At 43.3% G+C, this 27,842-nt stretch overlaps 1 protein-coding gene across 1 annotated transcript in view; it reads left to right on the forward strand.

Moving 5' to 3' along the window:
- Positions 1 to 16,297: 16,297 nt before the first annotated feature.
- LOC133933059 (trichohyalin-like) overlaps positions 16,298 to 27,842 on the forward strand; it is a 48,891-nt gene continuing 37,346 nt past the window's right edge. The window contains exons 1-4 of the mRNA XM_062380012.1: positions 16,298 to 16,447; positions 20,560 to 20,727; positions 22,818 to 22,997; positions 27,070 to 27,153. Coding sequence (XP_062235996.1) covers positions 16,298 to 16,447; positions 20,560 to 20,727; positions 22,818 to 22,997; positions 27,070 to 27,153 — 582 coding nt within the window. The remainder of the gene's footprint in view (positions 16,448 to 20,559; positions 20,728 to 22,817; positions 22,998 to 27,069; positions 27,154 to 27,842) is intronic.

Genomic DNA, 27,842 nt, shown 5'->3' on the forward strand with positions numbered 1-27,842 from the left:
ACTTAAGAAAACACATTTGCTTAATTAGTTTCCAGTGACATAGACAAGCATTTATGTTTTTTTTTTCATGTCCCCATTGTTCTGCCCCTGAATGCGACGGTAATAGGATTTTCACAGCAAAGGAGAACAAGAGCTATTGAATTCACACGAGCAGTGTTGGCGCTTGCATATTGCGAGGATCTACGCATTTACATCTATTCCTGACTGCTTCTCTCCAGTCTGTCTCCTCAGCTAGATCCATACGGACATGTATATTTTCACAACTATTACGGTAGTTTAAACAGAGTGTGTATTTGTTCAGCGAATGTCTGCCTGTTCCATTAGTTTATGTCCTTGGAAATACAATTTGGCCTCAAGTTCTCTCCGTTTATTTAAAGCCTTCAGTCAGCGTTCCCCTCCTAATAGTGAGCCGTGTTTCCTCTCGTTTAGCTCCGCCACTCATTATCCGGGCCATGTGGAAGAGACAGTGTTTAGAGAAGGGAGAGAGGAAGAAAGAGACTGGGAGAGGGACCCGAGAGGGGAAGGAGGGGGAGTGAGTAAAAAAAAAGTGAGGGCAAACCAGAGAGAAAAAGACACTGGGAATGAATGAGTGACTGAAAGGGAGAGGATGTGAGATTGTCTTTGAACCTGACCACAGCTGCTTGTGCTTCTAATGAACGGTGAGGAGAGAGGGTGGAGGGAGGCATCCGCACAAGACTGTCTTTGTTGAAGCCAGGCAAGACCAGAGAGAGAGAGAGAGAGAGAGAGAGAGAGGGAGAGAGAGAGAGGGAGAGAGAGAAGATTTATGTCTTACAGGAAGTTATCCAGAGTTGTGGTGTTGTGAACCGCCCACCCCTGCTCCGACTTTTAATTAATAGTCAGTTTCTTGTGTGACTGCCTCAGTGTTTGTTTGCATGTGTTGAGCGTTCATGAACTTGTGTGTCTGTTTATCTCTGTGATGTGCCTGTGTGTGTAGCATCTTGACATGCAGTTTGTCACGTAATGAGTTTGTAGATGAGAATTAGTTTTGATGGAATGGCGCTCATCTGCTCCTCTGGAGTTGCGTCTGTAAGGCCGACAGTGGGCGAGCTTTAATTAAAATACATCGTCACAATTTGGAAGTAGAATAGCATTCAGAGGAGCGCATGCCACTGCCAAGGCCCAAAGGTCCTCTTTAATTCAATCTCGCCTCACCGAATTGTACACATGCACAAATGTCAGCCCCTTAATATGCCTGATTTGTTTTCATCTATGAATTATTCCCCGGGAAATCAGTGGAAATGTCAAAAAAATGCCCGTTGAAATGTTAAAGAAAGTTAAAAATAATTCCCTGGATCAGCTTTACTGATTGGAATCCCAGTGTTTACCACCAATTATCTGGCCAGATTCTAATTTGTCCGGCCAGAGGTTCATAATCTAAAAAACACTTTTTTATACTAATACTCTAACTTGATGCTAAACAAATTTGCATGAGCACATGATCACTATCGCTTCCTCATGCTTTGGTCCATAAAGTCTTTACTGTGCACACGCGTGGACAGTTTGACCTCATAGCTTCAGCTCTAGTTGTGGTATGCAATGCAGTCCTTTCCCCCTTTAGTCGGTGTACCTGTCAATCAGAATCTGTTGCGCTTGACAGTGACCTTTGTTCGCACGCACGCACACCCCCATTACTGCCATAGATTTAATTAATTCCGTGGTAAACACTGGGACGCGTACCAAAATTTAATGGGGTCCTTCTTGGAGCACGCCCCACCCCTCCACAAAATTCCTGGGCAAAATCCTGCTAACGATCACGCAAACGAACTTAGATGAATACATAACCTCCCTGGTGGAGGTAATTATAATCGTCAACATGGATTAGAGGTCAGACGCACGTCCTTCATCGTGAGCGGCTCAGAGGTTTTTGTCATCTCAAGGCACACAACCACCTGTCATTTGGATTATCTCCCTTTTTTTTGGGGAACAATTGAGGCGCTGCCCTCAAATAAAGTTACGGTATGATGAATAATGAATATGGTCTAAAAAAACGCCGCTCCCAAACATTAACATTAGGTCGTGACACCTTTGCTAATGTGCTAATGGAATTCACTGTGGTGAGCTTATCTGCGGGGCTTAGCACCCGAAGCCTGCACTTTGGAAATGGGAACACTGGATGCCACTATGTGCCGCACAGGGCTTGAGCGAACGAGATGGCGAGATGCTAATATTAGCTCGTGCTCACATCAGCTGAGTCATCTCCTCTGTGTCCTTGGCTTATTAACTGATTTAAGACTGATTAGATCAGTGTTGCGCTGGCAATACGCACACACTTACACACTTACACACCAAATTTGAATATCAAAATGGAATTGCTTGACCAGTGAAAACTCGATTAATCTAAAATGTTTGCATCAAGGTGCGGGTAAACAGATGAGTGGGCACTTTTTTTTAATGCACCTTACAGCATTTAAAGCCATTTATGACATTAGCGAAAGCTCATGTTATTCAAACACATTTTGCAAGTCAAAGCTACTTACGATGAGATTACTTGATCCCCCTGTTTTCTCCTTTGCCTTGTTGACTTCGTGGGATCGTCATCATCGGTATTGATTTTGCACTCCGTTTGAGTTTTAGTGAGATAAAAACGCGTATACCTTTTTCCCATAATGACACGCCACAGTTAAACAATAACGAATGAGGCTCTGATACGGCACGACCGACTGTACGGCGCACTCCATGTACTTTTTCTCCCGAGTTACAGATGATCCGCACGTGATGGTTGAGACGAGATTAAAAAGAGCCGAGTTCTTACATGTGCACAGTGTTTACCCATTTGGCACAATGTGGCTATGCCGGCCCTGTGCTTGTTAAAGACAAGTGTCTCTTCATCCACCTTTCTCAAGGTTATATAAACAGATTGGCCCTTGCTCCGCTCCAAACCAAACGCCACAAATAGCTCTTCCTCTCTCTTGTCTCCAGAAAGTGTCAAAAGAGATTGCGCCGTTGCTACCAGGTCAACTCTCCTGACAACCTAACAGCAGAGTGGGTGATGCATGTTTGGCCTAGAAACCGCCCACATCCTTATTCTTCCTTTTGAAAAAAAAAAAAAAGATCACTTCTATTATGTCATTGTTGTGGTTGATGTGAGGATCCAGTGTGCTCCCATTTCTTCCTATTTGAATGCGTTGCTCAGTTCTGCTGCGAGATATTTGATCAGCTCAGAACACGATGTTACACATTTTATCTTCTCCCTCTCCCGGTAAACAAGAGAAAGTTGTTTTGCTGTCTGTTAGAGTTTGAAAGTAGAGTGTCAATTTCGCTTAGCACTCTTCATGTTAGATGTGAGGCACCGACGAGCACTCATCCCGTGCAAAATTGTGTGCGTCTGCGTGTGTGCTCATGCGTTTCCTCCTCCCTACATGTGTGTGTCTGTGACAGTTTTCCTCTCGAGATGTTAATTCCTCTCTTCCCTGTTGTTGTCATGCTTCCACCGGCAGTGTCTGCACCGGGGAGAGGAAGACATATTGGTGTTAATGAAAAGCCCTCCTAAACTCTCCTCCCCACATGAATGTTTAAACAGGCTTGTCATAACATTCATTCGCTCACACATGACAGCCAGCATCTGCAGCTGCCTCGGTCGCCCTCAATATTTTATCATACCATCTCCCCTAACCCCACGCCAACACAATGGCTGTGTGTTAGCAAACTGAATTATAATGGCTCAAAAGCAGCCCGTGCTCAGCCTCTCTGCCAGCACAGGCCTACATAATGGATCCAGCCACACCACAGGTCTCGTAATGGTACAATTAGTCATCTTTAATATAAAAAGAAAGAGGGAAAGGCTGATTACAGCAAAAAAACAAGTGAGGAAAGAAAGACAAAATGGGGAATAGAACAAAGAAGGGAAGAAAGAGAGCGATCCTGATGTCCATGCACAGAGCGCTATTCAGAAGTCCCGTAACACTGCAGGTCAGTCGTTGTGACCTTGGTGGTTTTGACAGAAGTGGTTCGCCATGGCAACGGTGAGTTGGCAGCCCTCGGAACACCCCCGCACCCCTCATCACTCCCCCAGCCTTCCTCGCCGCCTCCCTGCCCATTTGATTGGAAGCACAATTGAAATGTCATGCCTCAGCAGCACACACGCACACGCTCCAGATCAACCGGGGCTGGACCGGTGTGATGAAAGGAGCGGGCACGTTGCACAAACAAGAGAAACAAAGAGGAGCAAAAAAAAGTAACGCGCCATTCACCGTATCACCGTACTTTCAGATAGCGAGAAAAAAAGTTGTGTCAACAAGTGTGTGTATTTATGTGCCTGACGTTGTTGCGGTGGACAGGGGGGCTCGCAGGCACCGAGCGCGAAAGCAGAGAATCTTGTCCCAGCCGCCATGCACAGAATCAAATGAATATTAACGCGGAATTACCTCGGGGACGTGTCGCGTGAAGGTTACCTCCGCTAATGCGTACATGTCTCACCTTTAGCAAAGTGGCAGCGGTAGGGGGCGCCTCCTGAACAGGGGCCTGCACTGATGCATCTGTTTTCTTCTTAACAAGCCTGTCGACGCCTGCTAAAAGAGATATGTCCAGCCCGCAGCTCCTCCCCCACCCCACTCTCCCCATTTTCGCGAATGCATTTCTTTAACAGTGCCTGTGGCTAAGTGAAATTTTAAATTGGCACCGTGTTGGAAAAAGGTACTTTAGATTCAAAGAGCAGCAAAAAACCTAATTTATGAAAGTATTTTTTTTCTCGACATCAAGCTCGGTTAAATAATAGAATATAACAAACAAAAATTGTCTTTCAACGTCCCTCGGAGGCATTTTTATTCCATTTCGCCCGGCAGTGGCAACAATCATTACAGTCCCCCATCCTTCCCTGCATGCATCAGTTGTGGTGACATGTGAGCTTAGCACGGCGACGCACTGATCTGCTCGGGTTGCTGTGGATCTGCATAAGTGACTGTGCCACACTTAAAGCCTTTGGCTCCTTAAAGCCCCTTCTAAATCAGTGTTAAAGCCTTGATAATAGACCTCACTGACCAATTGATTGGCCTTCATATGTTTACAGCTCACTTTAATTGCCTCAAAAATACCATTTATCAGCCATGTGTGGCCGTGTATGTGACGCGCGTGTGTGTGTGTGTGTGTGTGTGTGTGTGTGCAAGCGTGCCTGTCCATCGACAAAAAGGCCTATTGATTTATCAGCATCGGGATTTGTCCCGTTCACTGTACATAAAACCCCTGCATATGTGCTGTTCAAAATGGGAAATGGCCCCATCGATTCCCTTAAGTTGGAGCCCAAATGCTAAAGATTTTTGGATAAGCTTTCTCATTACTTAAGCTGAAATCAATATGGGAGAGCATGGGTCTAATGAATGAACGGGCCACAGATCAGATGGGGTGTGCTCATCCCTGGCCTGTCCTGGTCGATCTGCGAGGGTGCGTGAGAGTGTGTGTGCATTTGTGTGTTTCAGAGAGAAAGAGAGAGAGAGAGAGGGAGAGAAAGAGACAGAGAGAAAGAACCTGTCTGTTGGTACATTACAATTCTCTTTGCCACCAAATTCACAATGTGGGACATTTTTTGTCCCAATTTATTTCTCTTTATTTGGCACATCGCTGTTTGATCAACTACCATTTCTTCTTGTTCCACAGGATCTGGAGGAACATATTTTTAACAAAGATCATGTGTCTACAATGTGTCAGACTCCTACAGTATGTATCATTCTTAGTTATCATATTATTATCATATATGTAATTAAGCTATGTCTCTGTCTCCGTAGTTGAAGCCAGAGCAGAGAGAAGGAGAAATGACTTCTCTCTAACGTACAGAAAACATTAGAAAACCCCTTTATTAAATCAAACTGCACCAAACTTCCCACAACTATTAAGATGAGTCAGATTTATTCATCAGGACCTCAGAATGTTAAAGAAACTGAAAACAGATTCATGGATCTGCTCCCTCGCCCGGATCCACACCAAAGTTAAATGGGTTCTTCCCTCGACCAACACCACATCCTCGGACCAAGTTTCGTATATATCAGAGCAGTTGTGTTTTGGTTACGGTAAGCTTGCCCCCAATACAAACAAACCGACAAACCAAGTAGACAAAGGTGCAAACATAATCTCCTTGGTGAAGTTAAAAAAAACATCCACTGCACTTATGTGTCTTCTTACACCACATCCAAGGGAGGAATAAATGACCAAATAATGCAAATGCATGGGAACATTATATGTAGTGTGTGTGTCAATCTGTCAACAAACACAGACACACACACACACACACACACACAAACACACAAACACACACACACACACACACACACACACACACACACTGAGCTAACTACCCTGCCCGACCGCAGCCCCTTTGGCTGACTTTTGGGTTTTTCCACTTTCCATTCTTTCCACTCTTTTGAAATATCAAAACGACACAGAGTGGTGTATCTCTCGGAAATTGTCTTAGGCCAAGCGTGCAGGCGCTTCCTTTCAGAGCACATTCTACCAGACGGCTGCAGAGGTTTTTTCGACTTTGTGGTTTGGCAAACTTTATGAATTAACTACATTAATTAGCTGCAGATGATTCTGCACAGAGTTGTCATCTCAGCCATGGTAACAAACAGTCTCCAGCTAGAAATGAGAAGCCTGCAGCCGGTTAAAGAAGACAACAAATTGATTATATCATAGTCACGGAAAACCATATGTGGGACCAACTATGCAGTGTGTCTTCTGCCATTGTCCAAATTAAAGGAACAATCTGTAATTTGTGAATATCAACAATATCAACAAAGAACAAGTGCAAATATCAGCCCAATTTCCAAACAGTAAACTCCCTGTCCCTTCCCCTCATACCCCTCTAAGGTGTCCCGCCTCTTCAGCTCATAAATATGGAGGACAAGGAAATGATGAGATTCGTGGACAAGAAAGGAATCAAAATCTATTGTTGCGTGTCCTTTTCCCCGTGTAAAGTTTGGATTAAATGTCACACATTAGCATATGAACTTTTAAATGAGCTTGTTTGCTCTCTGCGGTGTGGGGCATGTAAATACCCGTTTTTGAGTATGGAATGGGGATTTGCTTTGCGTGGGGGATGGGAAGGGGGTTCACAAGAATTGGGAGGTGTAGGACACATTTGAGCGTCGCACCGGCAATTAGGTCACAGCGAGGGAACTGGAGCAGCGAGCGGCTCTATTGACTGGTTGCGTCTGGCTGGCGTCGCCACACCTGAGGTAGCAGATAGTGGCAGATGGAAAAGCTCCCTGATGGCTGTGGCTGCTGGTGATGTGAGGTTGGGGGGGGGGGGGGGCGATGACTGACAAGCACTCCCAAAATGAGATGATTGACATGCGCTGTCAGAATGAATCTACTTATGGGCGCAGGCAGGTGCGAGTGGAAAGGAGCGGGGGTGTGCACAAATATTCAGGGTAAACATTCTGACCTTGGCGGAGTGTAGCTTTGAGATATTGACCGGCAACGACTCCTCACGGCAGCTACCGTAAGAGTTAAGAATATGCACTTTAAAATGTTTGGAATGAATTTAAAATTGAGGTGATGTACGATCTGTCAAGGCACAAAGAGAAGTCGTTTTTAATATATTTAGTAAAAAACGTGTCCATAAATCTGTTTGTGAATGGCGAAGCTGCAGGTGTGGGGCGTGTGCCTGCATGGTCGCGCTGGGCAAGATATTTCGATAGTAACCAAACACCATTCCACATTTGCACGTTTCTTTCATTTACTCTGAGTCTCTTTGTTTTAAAATGTGAGGCAGCTTATTTATTGACATAATTTCCTGCCAGCGGAGGGCTTGGGTCTGTAAGACGCATTAAAATCATAATGCAATCTTTGCTAACCCAGGAGCAACGTTATTGTTCTATTATGCTCACCGAACAACAGCATCGCAGCCGCTTTATCAATCCAATATCTCATAATGTGCTCTCTGCCTGGTCATTTTAAATATAAAAAAAGAATTCTCCCTGTTATTGTACCATATTTTCTATATTTAGTATTAATCTCTTGTTCTGACATGAATCTGACACATCCAATATGATATTTGATTAGTTGTTGTTTCCCCCCCCCCCACCTCACATAGTCTCCAGGTGATATTGGATACATGTGCAGAGCTGGTATTATGTTGGCTGCTTCATCTGGGTATAAAAATGATTTAGTGTGTGCTCAGCACGCAGTGTCATTGACTAGCTTTAATTTCACTGCAAGGGTGGGCTTTATTACTCTGCTACTCTCCGAATATGTGTGTGATTGTGTGCGTGATTGTGTGTGCGTGTGCGCGAGAGGGAGGGAGGGGGGGGAAAGGGGACAGAGAGAATGAATGTTTCTGTGCAGATATATTTGTGGGTTTTCTTGCTTGCCGGCGTAGCAACACGCCTCACCTGTGCACACACTCACACTCACTTGTGCATGTCTCTATACGTCTAACCGTGTTTTCTGTATATCCAGCCTCTTCTGCATGTGATTGCCGTTCAGTGGAAGCATCGGCCAAACCGAACGCGTGGAGCACGTCACGTCCCACTCGGGTCAGAACTCGGTGGTCCTGCCACAACAAAAAAAAAACCCAGCGGGGCTGCACCTCGCCGTGACAAACCGTACTTCTGATCAAATGCTACAGAGCCATAATCATGTTTGTGCCACTGAATTCTTTAACCTTTCCATGACCCCGGTGAATGCCAGCGGCCCAATCACAGAACCTAATTGAATCTGCTCGGCGGCATCCCCCCCAGCCCACCACCACCTGATGAAAAAATAAAATTGGAGGTGAAAAATGAATACAGCAGAGAGAGAGAGAGAGAGAAAGAGAGAGAAGGAGAGAGAAGGAGGGAGGTAATGCTGGTGGTGGTATAGGGAGGGGGGGGAGGACGGGCTGCAGTTGTATAAATACACCGATGTGATCACAAACACACACCCAGACACATACACACACTAACACCCTTTTTTTTTTCAATCCTGCAGGAGAATGGGGAGTGGGAAATGACAGAGAACGAGAGGGAAAGAGAAGGAGAGCGAGAGCGAGGGAGGTTGGGCCCAGGTTTCTCATTACCCCCACGGCCCGTTCAGAGGATATTCCTATAAGATAATCTGATTTATTTGCAATTTTCCTTTAAGCGGCTTAGTGTTTACCTCCAAGATTAATATTTTTCTCTGTTATTAATATCAGACTGTAATTAGGAGTGATGGGTCTCGCCCCGCACTGCTCCGTGGCCGCCAGGCAGCAGAGCTGGATGAAACGGCCGCCGCCACGACTCTCCGACCACAACGCAGAAAAAGAGTGAAAGAAGTTTTAAAAGGAGGAAAAAGGGCTGCAGGGTGGGGATGTGGAATTACAATTGCGGCGTATACCTGCCTCTGTGTTGGTGTGTGTTGTTTGTGTGTACGCACATAGCGGCGGGTGCAGGGCCGTGCCAATATGTGAGTGTGTATTCCTTGAGATTATGTGCGCGCGTGTGTGTGTGACAGTGTGATGGTCCCCTCTGATTGATAGGGTGTCTGCGCCGGCTGCAGATTGCTCTTGCTGATTGCTTGTGAGAGCTCCAGCTGATTTATAATCAGAGCAGGATGAAGGATTGAGCTGTGGATTGCTTATCTGTTTATCTGTTTAGCCCCCACACAACATAAACTGACAAATTATCATGTTGAACACACACACACACACACATACGCACAAACACAAAAAAAACGCACTAACGGGGACGTTCTTATTAAAAACGCACAGACACACCGTCATAAAAATGTAATGTTTGCACACACATGGACGACAGAACATTAGGAGCTTCACTCATCAACAGTCACATAGTCATGATGAGCCAGAAGAGGGCAATCAGTCTCATTTGTGTACATGCGGGAGCGTCGGTATCGGGTATAAGTCAAGTTGCAATTAGCTTGTTTTACGAGTTGTGATTTGCTCCGCGCTGAAAAATATTTAAAAACCTTCTGCACCACTGATTAGAACAAAGGGGTATTAGGGCCACTGAGAGGGGGCTAGTCTGACATTTCAAAAGTAAAGTGGTGGGGAATAAAAGAGGATCAGCTAGTTGTTAAAATGAGGAACGTGGAGCATTTTGTTCAGTTATACTTTAGGTTTTTTAAATGACAACTATCCTCTTAATATTGCAACTTTATTTTCTTAATATTCCAACTTTATTCTCGTTTGCAACTATATCCTCGCAATATTATAACTTTTTCCTCCAGTACGACCTATTTCTCTCAATATTCTGGTAAAATGTTCTCTTTCTTCTCACTTACGACTTTATTCTTGAATTATAAGGACTCCTCAAGTACGACATAATTCTCTCATCGTAAAATCCTCCTAATATTATGACTTAATTCTTGAAATTTTACGACTTTCTTCTCAAGTATAACGTAACTCTCCTAATAATAAAAATGTATTCTCCTAATATTATGATTTTATTCATGAACGTTATGAACTTTTTTAAAGATACAACTATATTCTTGCAATATTGTGACCTTATCCCCATTTTCATTCTTCCATATGGCCCCTATACATCGCAGATTAGTTTCTTTTTCTGGTTATATCTTTTGTGACACATCTTCTTGCAACTGTAGCTGCTGTTTAAGTGTTTCTCTGTGCAATCACCTCCATAATATCTGCATTGTGTGATGAATGGCTCATAAGCTTCTGATATGTATTGTGATTGGAGATATCGCCGTTCTACAGCATAAGCAGGTGTTTGTTGTTTTCAATAAAGAGGCTGGCATATTATGTGAGACTAATTCCACATGGCAAGTCAGAGTAGGAGGCAGCAGGTTTAAATGCTGACAGGTTTAGTATGCCCCATGGCACTGTGACAGCTCTGTGAGTGAGAGTGTGTGTGTGTGTGTCTGTGTGTGTCTGTGTGTCTTTGCATCTTTGTCCTTCTGGTTCATTCTCTTTCCATTCTTACCTGTCTGTCTGATTATTTGTAACTTGCCTCCTTTTCTACACAGTGGTTTGTAAATGCACAGTGACAGAATCACGGAAGAAGCACAAAAACACAAAGTACAGGATTGCTTGGCATACAGACACACACTCACACACACACTCACACACACAGACACACACACGCATACTGACGAATGGCAGCAATTAGACGAGGAAACCAAGCATGTGAGGACAGAGGAGCGCTGAGGGGCTGCAACCGCTGGATGGAACGCGTGCGCGCCCCGTGTGTGTGTTTGTGTGTGTTTGGAAGGTTTTTGTCCTTCTAATGCACCATCCATCTGTCTAAATATCAACATGGTTTCATATGTCACTGGACACAGGCTTTGATGGGCTGCAGATGGTGTTTTTTTGTGGGGGAGTTATCATTTCCAATCAAGCACCAAATAAGGATATAACTGAATAACAACATTATCACTATGCAAAATGAATTGCCTCCGGGAATAAAGCCGGAGCGGAGACACTTGTACGTTTGGCAGCAGCCACACGAACACAGCGAGGAACAGAGAAGGGAAATAAATGCTTCTGATTTCTGTTTTATCACGATCTGGTTACACATCAGTTGTTTAACCCATTGACACGGAGACCTTGAGCTATCTCAGCTCTTGTACTCGCTCCTCATTGGCAGAATAACCTTTTTCGCTCTTGTCAAAGCAGCAGTCACTTTTAAAAAACACCGCCCACAGGAGATATATTTCTCAAAATAATCTCTTTCCTATCCAGTTTCTTATAAACACATCTCTGTCCTTGCCTGGCTTTGTAACTTTCTCGGGATACCCTTTGTTTTGAATCCAACATTTTACAGGCTTTTTCAGATGCCCCCCTTTTTGTTGTCTATGTCATGTGCTTTAGTGCGACACGAGATAGCACCGCTGAATTATGTATTTTAAAGTCATTATTCATTATATACAGTTGCCAGGTAATAAAACAAAGGAAAGTCAAGGCTGATTTATTAGTATAAAAAGGTTTAAGTCATGTTTTCAAAACACTATAAGTCAGTCAGGGCACACCCGCAGTAATATATGTCAAATGAATATGGGCGACACCATGAGTTGTTCACCACACCGATCTGAAGTGGGCAGCATAGACTCCAACTTTCCCAAGACATATCATATGTCATTTGCAAGTTTTTTTATCCAGCATATTTGTGCAGGGTGTGATATGTGCGGTGGCATATTTGCGTGCGTTTGTATTATTAACGGTTTTGCCTTCATGCCAACTTTTTCTTCTCCTGATTTATTCTCTCCTCCGTGGGATAGCACAGATTTTTTACAAGCAGGTGTGTGTGTGTGTGTGTGTGTGTGTGAGTATGGATGTGTGCGCATGGATTTGTATTTATGGCCAGTGGGGAAGAGGTGGGTTAGACACAGATACTGATGAAGTACTTCACTTCTGATTGCTTACATCACAAATCATCCCCATATTAAAACCCTTCTCATGCAAATAAGTGACTCTGTGTGCGTGCATGTGGGTACCTACATCTCCGTGTGTGTATATGTCGTATGTATGTGTATGTGTGTGTGTGTTTGTGAGAGGGAAAGTGTGGGGGAGAAAAAGAGAGAGAGAGGGCATGTGTCTACAAAATAATGCAAGCTGTTATTTACATATAAACTAAATGTACACTGTGAGTTCATGTATGTAGCCCATGCATAGTACCCATGTATATTATGAATGAGTCAGTAACTGTGTGTATATGTGTGTTTGTGTGTGTGTGTGTGTGTGTGTGTGTGTGTGTGTGTGTGTGTGTGTGTGTGTGTTTGTGTGTGTGTGCGTGTGTGCGTGTGTGTGTTAACCCCGTATCACTGGCGAGCTCATTTCTCTCAGAAATCAAAGTTAAATGGGTCATCTATCATGAGAATATGTGACTGGGACGCTTGTCTCTGCCATTCTCACTGTGTGCGTGTCTGCCCTAGTGTGTGTATGTGTGTGCATGTTTGTGCATGTGTGTGCATGTGTGCAAATATGCACCCAAGTGCAAGTTGTGTGGTGCTAGGGCAGCATGTGTATGCTTCTGCAGCGGTGTGCACCCTCTTGTGTGTGTGTGTGTGTGTGTGTGTGTGTGTGCGTGCATGTGTGTATGTGGCAGCCACTTGTCTTTGCCTGTGCTATGATTAATGGTTTACATTGGGCTGTTCAGCCATGCATGTTTCTTGGTTTATCGTTTTATGCTGTCTCCAATTAAAGCTCCATAACTTGAGTGATGGCTTCACGCCATTGTCCATCAACAGAGGCCATCAATGGCCTCATGCATTCAGGATATGGAAGCCACACACTAACTAATATCCTCTTGTGTCAGAGCCATGAGGCCATTGTGTGTGCCTGAATATGCAGTTGTAAACAGTATCCCTTCAAAGTAAATCTAGTTTTATTTTTTATCATAAAACAAATGAGAATTGTCTGAAGGGAAATATAGCATTTTTTACCAGATCAATATCAATCGTCAAGTAATCAATGGATTAATCATCCTTATCAAGTGAAATCTCATCTTAAAGGAATTTTCTATTTCCCACTTCACTTCTCCATTATAAGGAAGGCGGGAGTCTTACAGGAATAAGGACATATTGTTTTGCTGTGTGTCTTTTTGCCACCTCGTGTGTGAAGGTCCACTCTGCCAGGAGACTGGTAGGAAAATACATACATTTGGACGTGGGCGCTCACTCATGCGTGCAACACACGACCATGCACGCGCTGCGCAATATCATTTCACGCAATATTATTTCTCATATAGCAGTAATGACATTAGGCCGATATGTTGATTATACTGTCGGCAAACAGCAGCCAGCTGATTGGGTTAGCATATTACCTTATATCACATTTCCTCATTCATCCCTGTACTTTTTTTTTATTGCCCTCATTTTTCCAAATCACTTCCCACTTCCCCAGTTTCCTGGGCAAGGTTCCAGGCTATACAAGCAGGTGATGTGGAGTAATATGATGATAGGAAGACACAACAATGCAAGGGGAGAAAAAGCAGAGAGCAGCTGTTGTTGTGACACGTCTGGATACAAGACAAAGCTCAGTGGAGGGATGGCAAAGTGTCAACCAGCGTGCAAATGTAGGGATAAATAAATATTTGATTGCGCTGACAAAAACACAAATGAGCGCACATAGGTCACGTGTGTGATTGTTCCTGCTCAGCATGTGTTTTCTCCATAAATTTATTTAACAGGTGTGCCGACTGGAGAAGACGAGGAAAAAACCAGGGTGTGATTTAGTGGAGATCAAGAGGGAGGGAGTGGGGGAGGCAGGAGGGAGAGAGGTATTTCAGAGTGGGCCTCTCGGATTGTTAGAGGGAATGAGATTTCATTTGTAGCCGGGACATTGAGTGATGACACCCGTGGTGCGCGTCTGTCTGCGTGTTTGTCGCCACACGTGTGCACATGTTAATGTTAATATAGATACACCAATCAGCCACGCCATTAGGACCACCTGCCTAATACGGTGTCGGCCCCCACCCGCGTTGCCAAACCAGCTCCGACCCGTCGAGGACTCCACAAGACGTGTGGAGGCGTCCTGTGGTAACAGGCTCCAACACAATGACGTCAGATCCTTTTGTTACAGTTACTACCTCAGTTACTTTGAACAAGTAACTGAATTTTTACTGCATTTACTGCATGAAATGAGGTGTAGGTACAAGGGAAAGTAACTATTGAGTAATTTTAATATATTTTCTTCATTTGTTTTAATAATGCACATATATTATCCTAGTTTTGCCGAGCCTCTGACACACTCAGGGACAAACCGCCCACATGTATATCTAACATAACAATTACAACTATAATAAACAAATTATGAAATATCATTTTGATAGCCCTATTTATTGTAGCCTCAACCTACCTTTAAAAGAGACACTTTTACTGTTTTGTGTCTAGAGAGTTAAGTTTACGGTAGCCTAATGTCACATTATGTATTTTAAAGCCAACTCTCTTCTAACCAGTCATTTAAATTGGCCAATGGAGTGATTTTCTAGGTGTGTCTCAGATTGTTCAATGGGACTTTTCACAGCATTCACGGTATTAATTATAACTTAGCCAAAGCGGTGATTGAAATGATGATCCGATGTCATGCCCTGCAGAAACTCTGCATATCCCGACGTCCTCGCCGCACATTCTGCACCGTCTGCAAAACTGATATTGATATCAGTCGTCAAGGATCAGCAGGTAGTGATTGAACATTGAGTGATTCGCGTTTCACCGCAACGGTACTGTATCTGAACGACAGAGAACTAAAAGGGATATATGTATTCAGGAATGACAATGGCGTGGAGCGCTCGTGCTGGCGTGAGATGTTCTGAAGGAGAGATATGCTAACATGAGCCGTTAATAGGTTAGAAATACGGCGCAAGCAGTAATACAATATGATGAATCTGAATTATAAGACAAAGCAATTATCTAACATATCAACAACGGCCATTTCCAAATCACAAGAGAACAAACAGCTACAGCAGTAGACATTCACCTCTCTGCCCCGTTTCCCTGGCCCACATGTAAATAATCACACTAATTCTTCATTATTAACACAACAGACATCGGCGGTCGATATTTATGCTTTGGTGAAGCGTGGACTTTTTGGTGTCTCTGTGCCTTGGCTCCCGAGCACAGAAACATGAGCATGTCTAATTGTCGTGATGGGAGATTTCACTGCAAATTACTAATGGTGTTTATCGGATATTTACACCACGTGCAGGTAATGATTTAGCCGTGCATCGTGTACAGTAGGACACACAGGCGGTAAATGGAAATACAATAACAATAACAATAACTCACATCAGCCGCGCCTAATATATAGGCTGCCATACCATGTCATGGCTATATGACACTTGGAGAAAAATGAACTGCGGTTATCTGGAAATTAAAAAAAGGGGGTGGGGGGGGGGGGGCTGATTTAATATTCAGTAGTAGCCGAATGTGCTGGGGGGGGGGGAGGGAAAGAAAGGGGTGGGGGCGATGAAGATGGAGGAAATTAATCAGTGGTATCAGCTCCATGGGAGTTTAGCTAACCACCGACCTCAGCACTTTGGTCAGCTTATGGAGGCGCAGCCATAACAAACCAAACCCACCGATCACCACGCACGTACACTCTCACATAGGACACACACGCACGCACACACACACACACACACACAACGGGGTAATGCACCAGAATAACAAGCCCATCACCTTCAGATAAAGTCCTGTGTCATCAGAAGTCCCTCTCTGCAATGTGTGTGTATGTTTGCTAGTGTGCACATGTGTGTCCTTCCTTATTTGTTTCCACTACCTGCATCTCTGCTTCAAAAGGATGTGTTTCTGCTCATGTACGGTTATTCTCTCGTTTTTTCCTGATAATTCCCTGCAACATTGCTCAGAAGCCGGCTGGACATGCAGCCACTTGAACTGCGGTCTCTGGCGATGAATGAGTGAACTGCTGCTCACTGTGTTCCAGGCCGAGGCCAACATGGAGTCTTTCAGGAGCGAGCTCAGCGCCTCGTTTGAGAGGAGACTGGTGGAGAGGGAGGCGCGGGTCAACCAGCTAACCCAAGAGCTGGAGGGTGTGAAACAGAAGGTGAGATCACGAGTGTAAAAAACATGCAAAAACATATGATTGTAAACACATCTTACACATTTTATAGCTGTCAAAGATGGTTGTGTTTTCGTCTGTGTTTGTTTGTCTTTAGTTGGCAGGATTATGCTGAAGCTACAGGATGGATTATCACTAGTGGAAGGTGGCTGAATGGGTCAGGAAAGAACCCAGGCAATTTTGATATGCTCTTGCCGGATGTTGGCTTTTAGTTCATGTAACCGGGCTATTGAAGGACATCAACCAGTTTTCCCTTCCACTTATTTCCCACTCTTTCAACTCTTCAGAGAGCTCACCAGTGGCGTTAGAGCTTATTGAGCTGTACTTCTGACTCAAAGGCGCCAACACACGCACACGCACACCAGCACACACAGCTTGATCTGCATATCATTATGCTTTTGATCGCATGCCAAGGTTTCGCGGAGAAAGACATCAGAGTCAAATGGAGCGAACATGTACACAACACCTGTAGGATTTGTGTGTGCGTTTGTGTGTGTGTGTGTGTGTGTGTACCCGCGAGAGAGGCAGCTGTGAAATCTGCACCTGTTTAATTGAATTAGCCTCGGTAATGTATTCACGCCGGCTGCCAAAGAAGCGTTGGCATTAACGAGCTCGTTAGACCAATTAGTTAATTAATTGTCTGTATAGCGGCAGCAGCTTCCCAAAGAGCTGCGTCTTCATTATCTGATGGCTGCCGCCTGTTGGATCGCTGGATGAGAGCTGATAATTCATTGTCGTCATTCTCCCTCAAATGTCACACGTTTCTGCATATGCAGTATATCCTATTTGTAAATTCTGGATTCTGCACAGACAGGGGTACACGTATGAACGCCTGTGTATATGTATTTGTCGGGCCTGTGCGGGGCCGCGCTCGGAATATGGTTGCCAATATCGGTGTGCATATTGCAGCGAAAGGTTATGTGGGGGCTGTCACTCCCATAGGTAAAGACAGCAGTCCTCCTAGCCACTTTCTAATCTCTCTTTTATTAGAAGTTAATATCTCGCCTGCTCTTTCTCACTCCACACTCCCACCTGCGTGGAAATGGCCCCGCTCCATCTTTTTTAATTCAATTATATTAGCCATACTCTCTCTGTGTGCCTATAACTCTGCAACTCTCTCTCTCTCTCTCTCTCTCTCACACTCCCCCTCTCTTTTTTCTCCCTCCTCCCTGTCTCTTCCCCTCCTCACATCTCCTTTCTTTGTCCTCAAATGTTCCACTTCTATTCGTAATCCGAGATGGAGGATAGACTTTGGCCAATCAAGGATTTGTGCAAGCCGCTCTCTCTTTCTCCTCCGTCTCCGTGGCGAGAACATATGATGGCTGGGAGGAGAGGAGAAAAGAGGAGAGATGAGGGAAGGAATAGAAGGAGGAGGCAGAGGCGAGCGGGAGTTGAGAGGAGGACCCCGGGGGCGAAACTTTGATTGCCAAAGTAATGAGACTTGATCAGATTGAGGTTTCTCTCTCAATAGGGGCTTTACTAATATGAAAGTCCGAGGCTTAAGCACTCATTTGAAATAAAATCGCAAATCTGATATTCTTTCTTCCGGACTTCCAGCTAAGGTCCTACGCTCCCCTGCCGGAGAATTAAGACTTCACACAGACCACATGGGAACTTTTAATCATCTCTGAGGGTGGCAGATTTGAAAAGCAGGAAAATCTGTTACGTATTAATTACGTAACAATATTATTGAGTTCTCTAAGTCCGTGCCATGAAGACCTTGGGCTGTCGGAGAGATATTTCACAGACATTGTGATCTTTAACTAGCTTGCCAGGTCGATATGACTGACTTGGAATCATAGAGATGTCATTATTGTACCGGAAATGGCACTCAGTCGAGTGCATGCCTCCACCAAGGCCCAATGGTCCCCGTAAAATACAGTCAATCTACAATTTAATGGGCACTTCCATGACCCACACCGCATCATTCAATCAAGTTCTGTGGTAATCCGTCAAATAGTGTTTGACGGATAAACCTGCTAATAAAAGACAGACAGGCAGAGGAAACCATTATACCTTAGAGGAGGTGATGGTCAATTCACTTCACTTTAACCTAAACTTTTCATCACCTTTTCATCATCTATCTATTGTTCTGTGGGTATTTTACCATGGTGGGATTGAATTAATTTAAACACATGGAAAAATTGTTGTTTTGGGGAAGGTGGGTTTTTCCCAGTGTGAAATTAAGATCAGAAAAACATGGCAGTGTACTCTCACCCGGCTTCTGCCATAGATTTAGAAAAAAAATCCAATGCACAATTCTCAAGTATATGTGGAAAGCTGTATAAATGGTAAATGGCTTGTATTTATATAGAGCTTTTCTAGTCTTGATGACCACTCAAAGCTATATACAGTAGAGTTTTACAGTCACCCATTCATTCATACGGTGTATCTATTAGCAGCACTTTGTTGTTCTATGAGGGGCAATTCAGGGATCAGCATCTTGCCCAAGGACACTTCGGCATGCAGATTGGGAAGACTGGGGATCGAACTGCCGACCTTCAGGTTGGAGGACGACCTGTCTACCCCTCAGCCACAAGCAATGTGTTTATGATATATGTGGATATACCTTATTTAATATGTTTTGCCCCAAATATTTTGTTTTATATGCAGTATATAGTTATATATAGCTTGAATTGTCGTAAGTAAGTACTGTAAAAAAAACTGTAAATTTGATTGCTTTAACTTTGTTAAAAGTTGACTGTAATAATATTCCAAATCTACTCCTTTGCTCCATAATTGTTTTTCATCTGAAATCTCTCCTGCAATATAGATGGCTTAGCATAAAAAGATGAACATTTGCCCACTTACTCAATGCGTTGAACCAACTCGCCTGAAGCACTGACAATTACACATTATTGTCTCAGTTTGGTAAAACTTCCTTTATTTCCCAATAGTCACACTAATATTGGTGGAATATCCAGATAAAGGAATAGTTTTAATTTACCGTTCCAATACTGGCTACCGCTTGGCTGATAATTGTTACCATCCATTAGCCGGAATGTACACGACTGCAGGAAAGTCACTATATGTCGGATGATGTATTTACTGGTTGGGGGTAGGTTTCAGTAACATTAACATTTGAGTGCACATTGTCTTTCCTTATAACAGCGTGTGGTCTTTCTGTGTCTGAAAATGTATATGGATGTGTGCTTGCATGTACACAAGTGTGTATCCGTGTATTGTTTTTCTGAGTATACGTTGGCATGTATGATGACTGTCTGCTGGGCCTCGCTAATCTAACACAGGGCTCATTCAACACACTCTAATGAATTGGGGCTTTAATTTAGTAAAGAATCCTGAACCACAGGCCCCTCCATACACAAACATACAGTACACACACATTTGGTAATGTTTGGGGTGAGGATCTCTAATTTAATCACAAATGTATGTTCAGTAACTCTGTTAGTTTTGTTGTAGCTTTGATATATATACATATATATACATATATATATATATATATATATATATATATATATATGCAATTGTTTTTCCTGTTTAGTGCACAGATGGTGAGTTAGATTTAAAACTTCTGGGATTAATAAATTTCAGATTTAAAAAGATTCTATTGCAAAACATGGTGAGGTCAAACCTGACACCGGACCTTATGCCTTTCGCTGAGATTGACTCAGATATGATAAAATGGAAAACATTCAGATAGCTCAAGGCGAGGAATGATGCTTTTTACTGTGGGAGCATGGATGTTCTGATTTTAAATGTAAATAAAAAAGCATGGTGTCTCCAAGAAACTGTGTTGTACCTGGTTGAGACAGGTACGAGGCCGACAAAACAGCTTTCTCTCTGCAGCATTTCTTGCCCGGCTAGAAATGCTGCAGAGAGAAGGCTGTTTTGAGGTGCAAGAAAGGATAACAGAATTTAGCACTTCTTATTATATGAAATTTTGCATGCAAAATGTTAAATGCCAATTATGTGCTGATGTACGGAGGGGAAAATCAGTCCGATGCATCAGAACAGGCCCAGTCAAGAGCTCTGCTGAAGGAAGGTAAAGGCATCAGTGGTGTATGTTGTGTTTTTGGTACGTACCGTGTATGTATATAAACAGATGGTTCTTTTGTGTGTGTGTGTGTGTGTTTTAGATGAAAGGAAGAGATGAGCGTGTGAGGCACCTGAACCAGGATGTGCTTGGTTTGCGAGCCACACAGGACTCTCTGACGAGAACCTTGGCTGTGAAGGAGAAACACACACAACAGCTGGTCCACGACAGCGTGCAGCTCCAAGAAACCGTGACCTCGCTGCAGAGCAAAGTAGGTAACACGTGCACACACGAACACACACGAACACACACACACACACACACACACACACACACACACACACACACATGGGCAGTGAGCTCTTCTTAAATAAGGAACAGAACTAGGCAGCCTTCTCTATCAAATCCAGTCAGGTACATCAGGGAATTATCCTCACTTTTTACTTCCTTCACAGTTAATGATCCATCCTTCTTCCCCTCCTTCTCCGCCTTCCCTCTCTTGCCCTCTCTCCATATTTAATAACTCATCGCCACCATCTTAGCTCCGCAGAGGGTTGGCTCATTGTACAATAAAGAGCCATGTTCATATGAATATCACTTAGCCAAGAGAGAGAGCCGGAGTGGAGGAGGGGTTAAATATGATTTTGTTTCTTTATTTTTTTCCTCCATTATGTCTCTTTTAGATCGGTCCTTTCTTTCTTTCTGTTTCTCTGTTTATCCCTCATCTCTCTTGTCCGGTCTCGCCTTCACCCAAACGAGAACCAGTGGTAATGAATGGCAACATTAAGGAATCATACACATGATGAATGGAATGGCCCTAAGGTTTCTCTCATTGTCCTTTCCTTCTCTTCTTTAAAATTCTCTCTTTCTTCCTCTCTCCGTCACTCTCTTGCTGTATTCTTTCCCTTCTTTTCAACCACCTCCTCTCGGCCCTCTAGGTATTTCGTAAAGTCGAGTGGCAGCCGTGTGTTTTAGGCTTAAATTAACCCATTTACTGTGTCCTTGACCAAAACCAAGTCATTCATCTGCTTCGAGTGCTGCAGCGGTGCTGGTGCTTGTCAGCCAACTGAATGAAGTGCATCCAACATAAAAGAATATTAGTTATTTGACTTAGGGAATTCTCCCAACACCCTCTTATGTGTTGACTCTGTGCCCTGAGTTTTGTAACACCAACTTAATTACCTCACCTTTCTGGAATAATTGGTGTATTCGGGAGACGGCAGCAATTTTAATGAAGTCATTTCAAAAATGGTATTTCCTCACATTACTGATATTCTTGGGCTCATTTTGCATACCTGCAGTGCCACAGGTCTAAGTAAACATTACAAAAATGTACAGGATTCCATGATTGTGTACATAAGGTGCAGTAGTCAAGCAAAACATAGAGTGAGAATTAAAGAAATGCTTAATGGTACAAGCAGCCATGTTAATTAAAGAGGTACTGCGCAGTTAAATGTGTTTTTTGAGCTATGAACTAAATTGTTTGACTTTTTTATAAGGAAATACATTAATGCTGCTTTTTATATCACAGTTATTATCAAATTTATAAAAAAGTAGTTCTACATTTATGGGTTGAACGCGGCTCAAAACACCTTTGTCTTGGATCTTGCTTTGCCAATACTTGCCATCTCTGTCATGACATTCATGCAGATACAGAAATGTGTATGCTGTCTCTCACAGGCAGCGCTGCAACAGAAGTGTTGAGGGCTTCTCACCTCCAGGGTTTCATCTACGAACTGTACCAGCAGTCCAAATGGCTCATGACCACAGTGCTCCTCAGGCACTGGAGCTTCAGCCCTGGCTGTTTCAACACAGGCTGCCATTGCCATTGCTTCAAACCGGTCGTGATCGTGGCCATCAGGAAACTCTGGAGACGAGAATCCCTCTACTTCATTCAACATTTCTGCCTTCTACATACATCTTTACAGTGTTATGTTACACTTTAAAGCGTGTTGTATTTATTTATATTTGGTCTAATATATTTGGTCTATATTTGGTCTAAAGATAGGAACAGGAAGACAGCTCTCTGTGAGCACTGCCCCACTCGAACGTTGGTGTCCTACGTCTTTATGACGAGTAGGCAAACAGTTTTATTGGTCCTGAATCAATGCATTAACTGTAGGGTTCCCCAATCTGGCACAAAGCCTTTACGATGTTCCCTTTCACTGCTATGGAGACCGAGTGGCAGCAAACACCCCTAAATTATACTTGAATCTCCTTCTCTTGCTAGACCCCCATTCTTCTAGTGGTGATCCTCTCCTCCTCAGCCCCCTTTGAAGCTCTCAGCCTGCCGGTCCCTTTGGTTCTCACCATAAACATGCAGATGCACCGAACTTACTCTTCATTTCTCTTCCTGCCCAGTTACAAACGAGCGAGTGCATGCTGAGGGACATCGGCGAGACCCTGGACCAGACCACAAGCAGCCTGAACACGGAAAGACAGCAGAGAGAGCAGAACCAGGAACAGTTGCATCAGTGCAACAAAGAGGTAGAGCGTCTTCAGCAGGAACTCACTCATGTTCATCGCACCGCTGAAAAGAAGGTAATCGATTTGAACCTAAAGGAACTTCATTCAAATTATAATGCTGAATTCTTGCCATTTTCTTCTAACAATTATTCGGAGACAAGTGCATTTGACTTCCCTGTTGTTGGCCACGCGTTGTTGACATTGACGCATTATCAGCGAATTCATTTCGCTAACAAGGTCAAGGAACGGTCTCTACACAAGGTGGACAATGTCACAGGGGGAAAATGGCTGTGGTTCTACAGGATTGGGATGAAATATAATATTCACTTTAATGTAATGCATTGTCTTTTCCCACAATGGTTCTGATAAGAGGAGGTCATACAGGTGAGGGATTCATTTAAATATTCAATTTTCAAATGTAATATTCACTCTGCCACGCATTGTCTATTTCTACAATGGTGCTGATAATAAGGTTTTAGATAATGGGAAATGGGATGTTCTGATATTTAGAGCTTATTAAAAACAGACAATTTTTTGGGACAAAGAGCAACGACTAAAAATTTGGAATACTCTGCTAAAACCAGATTTTTCTTTTCTGTTACAACTGCACTAAAACTCAAATATGACATATTTGTGTGCCGGATTGACTCTCAGACCTTTGTAATGCGCAGCCCTTTTTTAAATAATTGGTAATGCAAACCAGGAAGCATTTGGTAATGCTTCCTGGTTTGTGTTTAACCTTCAATTACTCTGGTCGGAAAGATACTTTTCACTAGTGAATTTCAAGGGGGCTCGGATGTGTAGTAGAAAATAAAAAGGGAAGCAGAACACAAGGTTCAGTCCTTTTCACTGGCAAGCCCCCTTCACTAACAATACTCAGTTTCAGAATAGTGTTGGGGTTAGGGTCAGGATTTGTCCGCTCCCACTGAAGCTATTGTTACAGCTGTCACCCAGTTTCTAGAATGCACTTCTAAAAAGACGACCTGCTCTGCAGCTCATGTCAGCACATTGACTCCGGTGAAATATACTATGTTAAACAAATATTTTTTAAAGGCCATTATTGATCCTTTTGTAATTCACTATGGAGGAGTGAAGAATAATTCACTTATACTCCTGCAGGATGAAGGTAAAGAGCTTCAACACATGCCTTGTTGGAGAAGCCACTTTCAGATACTGTGCAATGATTTAATGGTACTACACTGTGTGCGTGCATGAGTGTGTGTTTGCACTTATATCTTTAGCACAGGACAGAGTGAGGACATTTTGAGAAAGACGACAAGTACGACTCGTTCACAATCAGCTTTTGACACAAAGACACACATGCAAACTTGGTTTTCATCAGTACTGTCTGACCAAGCTGGGGCAGGGTGTTCTTTGGTCTACCTGGTTATTACACACAATCTTAAACACACCGGGGACATGGGGTAATAGAATGGGAACTGGCCCGGACCTGACTGACTTTATAAAATGCGTATCTGAATCCAAAAGGGTCCCAGGTCTCGGGTCCCATGGTTCTGCTGGACCCATGAAGACTTCAGGTCCTTTTTTCTTTGGCCCTCATTCGCCCTGCTTTATGCCCCAAACCTGCTTTTTCAGATCTATTACACGCTCTCTGAAACACTCTCACACTCACACTCACACACTCCTCCATGCATTCACTCATCCACACTTCATGCCATTATTGCATGCTGGTAGGTGTGTGGAAAAGAAGAGAGCGAGTGTGTGTGTGTGTGTGTGTGTGTGTCTGCTTCCACTTGAATGTAAGTGAAACTGAGAGAACTTTGTGTTAAGTATTTTCCTCTCCAGCTCTAAATGTCCTAACATTAGCACAGCTGAACAAATACTGTCAACACTCCCTCGTTCATCTGAAATGTACTCTGCCGATTCACTCTCTCTCCCTCTCACTTAGGCTTCTTTGCTCGGGAGAATGGGGAGCCGGCTCGACTTTACTTTAGAGAATGAGTCGTCCACTCCCTTTTAAAAAGGAAAAATCGTATCCGGTGAGAATACTGGGAAGCATACGGGGATAGTGGATGAGGAATGGAAGCACTGGTCTGACTTGAGCTAACTGGACTCATGTGATTTGGGCTTGGATTAACGCTTCTTAATTCATAAAGCTACGTGTGAAATTGTTACTGGAAGTATTCTGTTATAGAATAGGAGCTTGTTATTCATTTCCAAATGTTGCGTGTCACAAAGGTCTGGATGTGGCTGCAGTGTGCGATGTCCAGTACTTTTCTCGCACAGTTGGACTTCAGTTTAGAAGAAAAAAAGTATGTCCTCATAGTTATTCTTTAAAGCGCGTTTGGATAAAATAATTCAAATTGCGTGTAATTTGAAACGGACAAAAGGGGCATGGGGGGGGGGGGTAGGGATGGAGAAAGCAAACAAGAATGAAAAGGAGAGAGAAGGAGCGGTACAGTGGATCTCAAGCAGAATCGAGGGAGGTTGTTGAAGCCTTCAAGGTTGGACTTGGACAAACGTCGGCCCTGCTCACAATGCTTTACAACCGTCAGAATGGCTTACTGATTTTTCTCTCTCTCTCCGCATTTTCTCTCTTGATCTCACTTATTGCTCACTTCTTCTCTTGCCTTGCCACTTCTCCCTTTCATCCCCCCCACCCCTATCACCACTCTCCACCCCCAACTGTTCAAATATTATCCCCCCCCATGTCGTCCCCGTACCCCACCCTTCTTTTTTTTCCGCTCTCTCTCTCTTTATCTTGTCATTGCCTGTCAGTAGGGATTCTATCTGCAGTGAGTGTTGTGTGTGCGTGTGTGCGAACACATAAGACTGAGATACACTTAAGAGCTCATTGATTTAAAAATACCTTCGATATTGGAGGTCCCCTCCTGCAGATTCGTTCAGGAGCTTATCACACACACACTCACACACTCCCACGTAGACATGCACGCAGAGATATGCATAAACCAAAGCTCCACTCCAAAGTTTCTTCTTAAACTTTGTGATTGACCTAGTTAGCGTGTCGTTTTGACAAGTTGTCTGTTTTGACACGACATCCTCCTGTGTTTATCAACAGCCATTCTGCCAATCACAAGTTCACGTTGGGAATTCACGTGCGCACACTTACTCTCTCACAGACACACACTCAAAGATAAATGACGCCAAGGTTTGAAAAAAGAAATGGCAGGAAGTGGGTATTGTTCTGTTCGTAAGTTTAGAAACATGAATATATGCTCTGGTCATTTTTTCCTGTGTGCAAATAATGCACTCTGTTCCATCTGACATCTATGGAATGTAAAACCCAACCTGTGTGACTCCTGACCAGGGTACCTGTACACCTCTGTTTACATCCGGGATTCAGCTGCTACATGCATGGCCGTGTATATGCAGTGCTTTCTGTTCTTTTTTTCAGTTGTTGTCCTCCTCGCTCTAGCTCAGGTTTAGTGTGCCTGGGAGCCTGGCCACTGACAGCCAGGGGTGAGAGGTCAAAGAGCCAAGTTAACTCCATCAATCCCCCCGGACAGTTACAAACGAGCCCTCAACTCTGCTCAAAACAATCCCTGGATCATGCAGGACCGGCTGGAGGTGGAGAGGGATGGAGAGAAAGAGAGAGAGCTTCTTTTTTTTTTTGCTCAAGTCAGCATGAAGGACTTTTGTCTATATATAAATCAAAAGTGGATACCATGTCAGCAGCAGATGTGCACAGTAAAAACGTGTTCAGGGCAAATTACACTGAAGTGCACTGAAAAAGTCTCGACACGTCCCCAAACTTGAGAGAAATCACACACACACACACACACACACACACACACACACACACACATTTGGAATGGAACTGAAGTGGGTAATTAGGGAAGGTCACCAAGGAAACAGACAAACACAAGCGATTGTCCGACGTACTGTAAACTCAAGAGATGTATAAACAACCGTTTCTCCGGCACATAGCGTCATCCCCCCACCACCACCACCACCACCGTTCACTCACACACAATTATGAAGTCAGGCCTGAAAAATGTTATCTCTAATTTTGTAAACAGTTACCAAAGTTCCCGTCTCCCTAACAAGATATTTCTTAACGTCCTGTCAAAATACCATAAAAAACAAAAAAAAGAGCATTTCTGTTTCGCAACGGAAGAAACGTGGTCCAACATTCTTATATCATAACGCCATTCATGTGTTTCAGATGCAGAGGAGGGAGATTAAGATAAGTTTGCTGGTGAAAGAGCTCACGGAGAGTAAGAAGCAGCACGCTGATTGTCAGGAGCAGGTAAAGACGGCAGCTTCACTGCTCAGCAATAACATTTGTAGTAGTTATGATTTATACTAATGTTATTGTTAAAAACTGTTGTTTAATCCTTTATCAGTTAACTAGAAGGGGCTCAGTGGAGTGCAAACCTCCCCCGAGGCCCAACAGTACCCTCATGACACCACCTTTAAATTCACTAGATCTGGATTTTTATTTGGATCTGCACCAAATTGCAAGAGATTTTTGTTCTTTAAGATCCGTTAAGTATTCTCTGAATTCAAGAAATCAAGGAAAATGTCTCTGCAATGTGTAAAAAGATAAAATGTCAACCCCCCCCATCCTGATCTAAACTTGAATTTATTTCTTCCTTGGGTCATCCCCCCTGTCCTGGAAATAAATAAAGTAGATTTATCTAATCCTGCTAACTGACCAATGATCAATCACAGACGAAAACATAACCTCCTTTGCTGAGGTAAATATTACTGCTGGAATATTTATTTTAGAGTTGATAAAAAATGAAGTTCAATATAAATATATATATTTTTTTAGTGTGTATAATATAAAAAAATGTAAATTAAATAATTTTAAGTGATTCCAGAATTAATGTTGCAGCACTTACATATTTGTTCTTTTGGTGTTACTGTATGTAGAGCTATTTTAATTTTTTTTTTTATTTATTTATTTTCCTTAATTATAAAAAAATTAAGCAA

Source organism: Platichthys flesus, chromosome 21, assembly GCF_949316205.1.
Source record: "Platichthys flesus chromosome 21, fPlaFle2.1, whole genome shotgun sequence".
NCBI classification, from domain to species: domain Eukaryota; kingdom Metazoa; phylum Chordata; class Actinopteri; order Pleuronectiformes; family Pleuronectidae; genus Platichthys; species Platichthys flesus.